The 10,416-nt window shown below is 29.6% G+C and overlaps 1 protein-coding gene across 1 annotated transcript in view; it reads right to left on the reverse strand.

Annotated features, from left to right (window-relative positions):
* Positions 1-10,194, reverse strand: part of LOC112737753 (probable aquaporin NIP7-1) — a 32,918-nt gene extending 22,724 nt beyond the window's left edge. The window contains exon 1 of the mRNA XM_025787820.3: positions 9,950-10,194. Within this exon, the coding sequence (XP_025643605.2) occupies positions 9,950-9,989 (40 nt within the window). The 5' untranslated portion in view covers positions 9,990-10,194. The remainder of the gene's footprint in view (positions 1-9,949) is intronic.
* Between the last annotated feature and the right edge of the window lie 222 nt (positions 10,195-10,416).

Below are 10,416 nucleotides of genomic sequence, written 5' to 3' on the forward strand. Positions count from 1 at the left end.
TACTTGTCCTATTTGCTAACAAGAAGAATGATTTGACATTTTTAATATATTTATCGAGATAAAACGAATCGATTATCACATTTGGTGAAAGATTTATTAGATAACTTAACATGATCATTTGATACCCTTATCTAACTGATTATTGTGTGAAGTGCCACATAATGAATCACACACGAAAATGACATGAATATGGATTTGAAAATTTTTTGCACGTTGCTTAAAATGTGTTTTTTTTTAATTATTTTTCTAAAAAAACTTTCTTCAGTTGCAAAATATTTTTTAATTATTATTTGTCTTACGAAAAAGCTTTTCTCAAAGTGCGAAATATATTCTTTTGTGACTAAAAACCTTTTCGCAGAATACAAAAACAATAATACTGGTATCACTGTAAATCACCTTTTCTTTTTTTATCTGTTCTTCTCCCATTCAATACTAAAAGGGTGCCCTTAGGCAAGTCATGTTCAAATTCTGCTTCTGGGGTGGGTAAAGTGGTAAACCACAAAAATTGTTACAATAAAATTATGAAATCGTTCAAGTTATGTTAGACTGTTAGTGATTAATATTTGGGAATGTGGAACTCAGAAGCAAGTACTGAAGGTGATTAACTCTTGATTATGGTCCGTAATATGAAAACAATATTGATTTATCATATAGGAAAAAAATTATATAAATAAAAAAGTTATTTATTGTTTGTACTTATTAGTTTTTGTGCCTATATTGATTATGCATTTGATAATATTTTTGTTTTCATGTATTTATATTAATTATCTTGGTGGATCTCCAACTAAATAGAATTCACAAGTTAAAATAAATAAATAAATAAATAAAGTGACTTTTAAGCCACGAAAGGAGAGGGAGAGTTTTGAGACTCTCATTTGATAAAGAAAAAAAGAAACAAAACAGGAGCTCGACAGAGAGAAGAAGAAAATTTAGAGAAAAATGATATGTCATTTTTATTCGATTAAACTAGTAAACTTGTTCCATTTCTTATAAAATTTTAGTATGTTATTTTTAGTGTAGAGATGAATATTAAGATATAACTTACTAGTTGTATTACCTTCTCTTTTTATTTGATTTGAGATACCCACTTTATAGAAGGTTTATGTTGATTCCATCAATTTTGATGATGTATTTTGTTGATTGTTGAGATGTCCTAGTACTACTAGAAAGACTGATTGTGTACCCATTATTTCGATAGTGGAAGATTTTACTGGACTAGGTCCCGTGGGTTTTTTGTCCCTCTTTTGAAAATTTTTCCACGTAAAATTCTGGTGTTTGATTATTTATTTTCTGTCATTATATTTGCTGCTTGGAGTATCTTTAGTATTGTCTATTTAATCGCACAGATTGTAGAAAAATTATTTTTGATGCTTTTGCTATTAGACAAGTTTTTATTGAACCTCAATTTTTCTAACAAAGTGGTATCTAGAGCTTTGGTTGTTTATCTCTATGCTGATTAAATGGAGGAAAATACTCATAGGCTAAATATGGTCAAATTGAATTCCCAAAATTACTCAATTTGGAAGACCCTCATGGAAGATATGTTGTATAGGAAGGACTTGTATGATCTTGTGGAGGGGGATAAATCCAAAGGTACTAAATCTGATGCTGAATGGAAGAAGTTGAATCGGAAGGCAATTGCTTTGATTAGACAATGGCTTGATCTTAGCGTGTATTCACATGTTGACACCAAAACGAATACCGAGAAGATGTGGAAGAAATTAAAGGAGTTATATGAGAGGAAGAATGTGCAAAACAAAGCATTCTTGATTAGGAAGCTTGTCAATATAAAGTATATTGAAGGTAAATCAATGCCGGAGCACTTGAGCATTTTTCAGGAGACGGTGAACTAACTGGCAAATAATGAAATCACTTTAAATGATGAGTTGTAAACCTTGTTGTTGTTGAGCTCTTTGCCTGATAGTTGGGAAGTTCTAGTTGTGACACTGACTAACTCAACTCCAAAAGAAAAGTTGATGTTAATAATGGTTAAAGAAAGCATGTTAAATGAAGAAGCCAAAAGAAGAGAGCGAGATTTGATTAATGCCTCCTCCCAGTTAGAAGCACTTATTTTAGAGTCACGGGGGAGAAGTTAAAGTAGAAAACCTCACAGTTTTGACAAGTCAGAGAGTCATAGCAAGTCAAGAGAAAAGTACAAGCGAAGAAAGGAGTTCATTTGTCACCATTGTGGTCATCCGAGGCATATCAAGAGATATTGTAGGTTCTTGAAAAGAGAACAATCAAGAGAAAGAAACGAAGACAAAGGTAAAGATAGTGATAAAAAAACTACTGCTGTTCTTTATGAAGATGTTTTTATCACATATGATGAAAATTATGTGAATCTTATCTGTGATGATTCCACTTGAATTATAAATTCTGGTGCCTCATGCCATATCACTTCGAAGCGTGAAAAATTCACTTCCTATACTGCTGAAAATCTCGGCAAGATCAAATTAGGAGATAAAGGAGTGTGTGATATCATTGGTATGGGTGATATGTGGCTTGAAACTAACATAGATTGCAAGTTGCAGTTGAAGAATGTTAGGCATACGCTAGATATGCGGTTCAATCTTATTTCAGTGAAGGCATTAGATCAAGAGGGGTATTGCAATTTCTTTGTTAGTGAAAAATACAAGATTATCAAAGGGGGCTTTCATTACTGTTAAAGAAGACAATAGTCTCGCCACTCTCTACTGGTTGCAAGTAAAGTTGTGCAAAGAAGATGTGAATGTAGTTGATGATTCCTTTTCTGATTTGTGGCATATACGTCTTGGTCACTTGAATGAGAAAGGACTAAGCGTCTTAGCCAAAAACACTCACTTCTCGTGAAAGGTACAACTTTAAGTACTTGTACTCATTGTTTTATTGAAAAGAATGCTAGAGTATCATTTCATAGTTCTAGACCTCATAGGAGATCACATTTTCTAGATTTAATTCACTCTATTGTTTGCACTATGGATGCTAAGACACTAGGCGGTGCATCATACTTTGTTACTTTTATTAATGATTATTCTCCAAAAGTGTGGGCTTTTGTTTTGAAATCTAAAGACCAGGTGCTCGATATCTTCAAACACTTTCATGTAAGTGTTGAAAGAGAAACAGGAAGAAAACTGAAATGTGTTTGAGCAGATAATGGTGGTGAATACAGGGATCCGTTTGAAGAGTATTGTAAAGGACATGGGATCAAGTTTGAGAAGACGGTTCCTAAGACTCCTCAACATAATGGAGTTACAGAGAGAATGAATCGTACTATTAATGATATAGTCAGGTGTATGCTCTCTCATGCAAAGTTGCCTAAATCCTTTTGGGGTGAAGCGATGAGGAGTGCGGTAGATTTGATCAACCTTTCTCCTTCAGTTCCACTAAATGGTGATATTCCAGAGAAAGTTTGGAGAGAGAAAGATGTCTCCTATAGTCACTTGAGAGTGTTTGGCTACAGGAGTTTTGTTCACATTCCAAGAGATGAAAGGTCCAAACTTGATGGAAAGTCAAAGCAGTATATCTTCATGGGTTATGGTCATGAAGACTTTGGTTACAGATTATGGGATCCGGTGAGCAAGAAAATAATTAGAAGCTGAGATGTAATTTTTCTTGAAGACCAAACTATTGAAGACCTTGAAAAGATAGATAAGCCAACAATAACTGTTAGACGTTCTGCTGATGATGAACTTGGTCCTTCCACTAGACCTCCTGTTGATGGAGGAGATGTACAAATTGATAATGATGGTGATGATTTGTATGATGAACCTACACCTCAACCTGAGGTGCCAGATATCGAAGTTCCACCAAATGTTGAAGTTTCACCTGAACCACCAATTGAACCTGAATTGAGAAGATCTACTAGAGAGCATCATCCTTCTCAGAAATACTCTTCTCATGAGTATGTGATGAACACTGAGATTGGGGAGCCAAAGAGCTATCAGGAAGTTATGTCTGATGAGCATAAGGAAGATTGGTTGAAGGCTATGCAAGAAGAAATGAAATCCTTGCATGAGAATCATACATTTGAATTGGTGATGCTACCAAAGAGTAAGACAGCATTCAAGAATAAATGGATATTCAAATTAAAAGCGACTGAAAATATCTCATGCCTAAGGTAAAAAGCTCGATTAGTTGTGAAAGGTTTTGAGTAAAAGAAAGGTATTGATTTTAAGGAGACTTTTTTCTCCAGTTGTGAAGATGTCATTTATTCGAGTTGTACTTGGATTGGCGGCTAGCTTGAATTTAGAGGTTGAGCAGCTTGATGTGAAGACTGCATTCTTTCACGGTGACATAGATAAAGAAATTTATATGGAGCAACCAGAGGATTTCGAGGTTAAAGGAAAGGAGCATCTTGTATGCAAGTTGAAGAAGAGCTTATATAGGTTGAAGCAAGCGTCAAGATAGTGGTACACAAAGTTTGATTCCTTCATGGAAGATCATGGGTATAGTAAGACTTCTTCAGATCATTGTGTGTATTTAAGAAATTCTCTGATGGTGATTTTATAATTATCTTGATTTATATTGATGATATGTTGATTGTTGGTCATGACACTAAAAAGATTGAAAGTCTTAAGAATGACTTGAACAGATCTTTTGCTATGAATGATTTGGGTCCTACAAAGAAAATCCTTGGCATGAGTATCACTCGTGATAAGAAGAAAAGAAAACTGTGGTTATCGCAGCAGAATTATATTGAGAAGGTTTTAGAGAGGTTTAGCATGAATAATTTCAAACCTGTTAGTACTCCACTTGCTAGTTATTTCAAGTTGAGTTCACGGCAATGTCCTACAAATAAGAAAGAGAAAGCAAAAATGAAGAAGATTCCATATGCATCTGCAGTTGGTAGTTTGATGTATGCTATAGTTTGCACCAGGCCGGATATTGCTCATGCTGTTGGAGTTGTTAGTCGATTTCTCTCTAATCCTGGCAAGGAACACTGGCAAGCAGTAAAGTGAATTCTCAGATACCTTAATGGCACTTCCAGAGTTTGTTTATGCTTTGGGGATGGCCAACCTGTGTTGGATGGTTACACAAATGCAGATATGGTTGGGGACTTGATTCAAGAAAGTCTACTTCTGATTATATGATGACTTTTGCAGGGGAGCTGTGTCGTGGCAATCTCGACTTTAGAAATGTATTGCTTTGTCTACTATAGAGGCAGAATACATTGTTATTGTTGAATCTTCTAAGGAACTCTTGTGGATGAAGAAATTTTTACAAGAGTTAGGCATCAATCAAAAGAAGTTTGTGTTATTTTGTGACAGTTAGAGTACTATCCATCTCAGCAAGAATCTGACGTTTCATTCCAGATCGAAGTACATAGAGGTAAGGTATCATTGGATACGTCAAGCGCTTGAGATGAAGTCATATACGCTTGAGAAGATCCATACTGATGATAATGGTTCAGATATAATGACTAAAAGTTTACCTACGGTGAAGTTTAATTCCTACAAAAAGAAAGCAAGCTTGGTGGAGCAGCCTATTTCCACTTGAATTGGTGAGGGAAGATTTGTTAGTGAGTTTCTAACTAAATAGGACCCACAAGTTAAAATCAAATAAATAAATAAATAAATAAATAAATAAATAAAGTGGCTTTTAAGCCACAAAGGGAGCGAGAGAGTTTTGAAACTCTCATTTGAAAAAGAAAGAAAGAAATGAACAAGGAGCTTCGATGGAGAGAAGAAAAAAATTTGGGGGAAAAGGACATGTCATTTTGATTCGATTAAACCAGTAAATTTGTTCCATTTCTTATGAAATTTTAGTATGTTATTCCTGGTATAGAGATGAACATTAGAATATAACTTGCTAGTTGTATTGTTTTCTCTTTTTGTCTGATTTGAGATATCCATTTTAATTTATGGAGGGTTTATGTTGATTCCATCAGTTTTAATGATGTATTTTGTTGATTGTTGAGATGCTCTAGTGCTACTAGGAAGACTGATTGTATACCCATTATTTTGATAGTGGAAGATTTTACTGGACTAGGTCCCGTGGTTTTTTTATCCCTCTTTTAGAGGAATTTTTCCACGATAAAATTCATATGTTTGATTATTTACTTTCTGTCATTATATTTGTTACTTTAAGTATCTTTGATATTGCCTATTTAATCGTACAAATTATTACAAAAAATATTTTTGGTGTTTATGTTGTTAGACAGATTCTTATTGAACCTTAATTTTCGCAACAAATTGTACATTACATAATCTTATTTTTCTTTTTTATGTATCTATATAGTATATGTTGAAGATTATTAATTAAAAAAGTAATGTTAAAAATACTAAGCAGTCAAATTTTAATCAACACTATAATAAACTATCAAATAAGTTTAGTACTAATTTCTTTATTAAGTTTGAATTTTAAATTTATTTTAGTTAAAGTTTAGATGTTTTTATTTTTATAAATTTTATATATATATATTTTTTATCTTTGTTCTCGTGCGATAGTTAGGATATAGCTCGTTCTCCAATAGTCAACAAAAGAGAAGATATCTGCAAAAAATACTTCAATACTCAAGTTAGTAAATGTATAAAAAATTAGGTGAATATTATAGTGTCTTTAACATTGTGATTAAGTTACTAAAAAAATAATAGATAATATTTAATAGATTTTAAATAATTTATTTTTTGCTTTAAATATTTTTTATTTTAAAAGATAAATTAAACAATTTAAGTACCACAATAAAAATACTATAGAATTCACCAAAAAATTATGTCTCTTCTCTTGATTTATAAAATATCTGATTTCTCTTATATGTGAGGTGAAAAATTAGCAGTTAATTTTAAAAATAATTTATATTAAAAAAATAATATCATATTAAGACAATGTTATGATATTCGTTTTAGTGTATAAAAACGAATTATAACATTTGACCAAATTATACTGTTTGACCGAGTTATACAGTGATATAATATTAAATTTGACCGTAATATGGATGTTATATCAAATTTCTGGCCAGGTTATTACAGATTCACAATAACATAAAACCTTTGCAGAAATTCTAGCATTTTCAAAATGTATTACAGCCCCTTTTTCCAGTCTTTGTGTGAACAGTGGTAGAATAATCTTTTGACCGACCAAAGTCACATTAATGGCTTGTAACTTGTGTAGACTGATTTTGTCTTTTGACTAAGAACTAATCGAGTGTATGTTCATACCAGGTTTTCAACGCACACTTTATGCCGCTTCTAGTTATATTACACCTAACTTTATGTAAATTAATAGCCAAAAAACCTTAAATAATTTAGTATATTTAATTAAATTATATTTTCAAATATTATATAATTTTGATTGAATAATTTAATCAATAATTCAGTATTGTCGATTCGAATTTGATAGATAACCCTAAATGACATTAATATCTCTTATATATATTTTTGGGTTAACCACCAAAAAGGTCTCCAAATTATTTAAATATTTACAGAAATACATCTAAATTTTATTATCGACAAAAATACTTTTAAATAATTTAAATACATAATAACAATACCCAACAGTAAATATATATTTTCAAAAATTATTTTTTAGAATGAATTTTGATGTGATTTTTTACAAAAATAATTAAAAAGATGAGATATTATTATTCTTAAAATTTGATAATTTTTCTCTAAGTATATATTTTTTGTGATTTTTTAAAAATATTATTAGTTGTTAACAAAAAAATTACAAGAAAAATATATTCTCAACAAAAAATCACCAAATTTTAAGAATACTAATATCTCATTTTTTTAAATCATGCTTGCAAAAAATTGTATCAAAATTCAATCTCTAATATATTTTTTGAGAAATACATATTTGATGTTAGATAATCTTGCAAAAAAACTAACATTAAATATGTATTTCTCAAAAAATACATTAGAGATTAAATTTTGATGCAATTTTTTGCAAGCATAATCAGAAAAACGAGATATTATTATTCTTAAAATTTAGTGATTTTTTGTTAAGTATATATTATTTTGTAATTTTTTAAAAGTATTATTGGTTGTTAACAAAAATAATTATAAAAAAATTATATGCTTAACAAAAAATTACCAATTTTTATGTATAATAATATATTATTTCTATAATTATTCTTGCAAAAAACTGCATTAAAATTCAATTTTTAAGATATTTTTTGAAAATATATATTTACTGTTAGATATTGTTGTTATATTTTTAAATTATTTGAAGATATTTTTATCGATAATAAAATTCGGATGTATTTTTATCAGCGTTTAAATAATTTAGAGATAATTTTTGTGATTAACCCATATCTTTAGTATTTGTTTATTAATTAGTATCTTATTTTATTCTGTCACAAACCAAAAAGGGTAATGAAGGTGGTGTAGATTTTTAATTTTCATTGGAAGGTGAAGTGAATGGGAAAAGTGATACTTTCACAATCCGTTGGACTAGACTTACATCACTAGATGTTCCTGATTCTGCTGCCATTCCTGCAAAGATGATGCCAAAGTATCCAAAATGCCCTTCATTATTCCATCATGCAACAATCTCAATGTAATACATATTTATAATATTATTCAATTAGGTTTACTTAAATAAAAGAGATTTATTTTTCACATAATATAATACGTATACACCAAAATCAGTTACTAAAGTTAGCAATTAAGATAAAATATATATTAAAATATAAATATACATTAAAAATAAATTAAACCACATATATATTTATACACAAATAGTGATTAATTTTAGTAGTTGATTTTAATGTACAAATAATATTTTTTATAAAAAAAATATTTAACATTTATATTATTCTTTTGTAATTTTGGAATAAGAAATTTCTCTCACTATGATTCATTTACTCTACTTTAAATTTTAATGTAATTTATTGATGCTATATATCAAAATAAAATAAAAAGATTAGAAACTAATTTTTTAATTAATAATCAGTTAACATTTTTCTTTAAATTTATTTTCTCTTTCTACAAATAACAATTTAAAACCTTAGCATTTCATTTTCCATTACTTTAATTTTATTGGCTAATTGTTAGTTATAAAAAATAGTAAATTTCTAACAAACCGCTATGGAAATTAGGTTCGAATATCATAACCCAAGAATTGCTTCATATTATATTATTTGTGTTTTCATATTTTCATGCAATTCATGCAGTAAAAAAAAAAAAAAAAGAAGAGCTAATTACAATTTTCTGTCTTTTCTGTTTGGCAATAATCTGTGTGTCCTGGCTTGGATTACATTATTCTAAGAACTATTGCTTCACAATTTTTTCTCTGTATCCACATTAATAATATGCAACTACTGTTGAAGATTGAACACTCTCAATCAAATTCAGAAGTCACAAATGATTGGGTTCATAACAGCACCACACGTCCACACCTAATCATTCAACTAATAATAATATATCTTTTAACTGTATCATCATCATTGTGTGTCAATTTTATTTAAATATTCAATTCTATAATATTCATTAGGTGATGACTCATCATTATGTTCCTAACAAAGCCTTCCATTATTTGATATATATCTTTAATAATTTGTCTTCTGGACACTATGCTTTTTTCATGTGAGATTATTATTTTGGTTTTATGAGTAATTATCTAATTAATTTAGCTAATCATTTTAAAATTAGTTACAATAATAACATAATAAGGACCATTTTTAAATTAATTTAATAAACCAGCAGAACTCTGACCTTTAATTTGTTAAATTTATTTATTTATTTTAAAGTTGAAGTATATATGAACAACAAAGCTATAGTAATAAAAATAGTTTAGAATTAATGAAATATATGTTATGATGAATCTGGGAGAAGATTAATGAGATTATTGATGACTATTTCCTACATATATAGAAGAACAAATACCAATAATTTCTTATTTTTTATTCTTTTCTCTTTTGAAAAAAGAAATTATCATTGAAATCCAATTCACCTATTCATCATATCAATATCAACAGAGTAAGCAACATATGAAATGTAATTAAGGAGTTGAAAAGATTGATATGTAGAACCTGGAAGCTTTGCAATTACCAATTTATCCTTCATATGCATAGTAGTGCATACCGTGTAATCCTTCTTCGATCAATATTGAATTTTGCCTGAGGAGACCATTTTTCTATACACTTGAAATGAAGAAGAAGATAATAGGAATTCGACTATAATAGCTGAGGGGAATGAAGCCTGGTCCGAAATCATTTTTTATCCTGCTGTACCATATTTGAGATGATGAATGATTTCGAACCAGACAACATTCCCCTCAACCTCTTTGTTTTCCATGTATGTATGGCAGACAGAAGAAGAGATTGGAAGAGGGAGAGAGAGCAAAAGAAAATTAGGAGAGAGAGAGAGTGATGGCTAAAGCTTTTGATATGTCCATGCATTATTTTTCATGGGTTGTTATTATATAATTTATATATACGTAAGTTTAAGTTGAGACTATTGTTGCTAGCGCTATTATTATTATTATTATTATTATTAT

The sequence above is a fragment of the Arachis hypogaea genome, chromosome 2 (genome assembly GCF_003086295.3).
Source record: "Arachis hypogaea cultivar Tifrunner chromosome 2, arahy.Tifrunner.gnm2.J5K5, whole genome shotgun sequence".
NCBI lineage: Eukaryota > Viridiplantae > Streptophyta > Magnoliopsida > Fabales > Fabaceae > Arachis > Arachis hypogaea.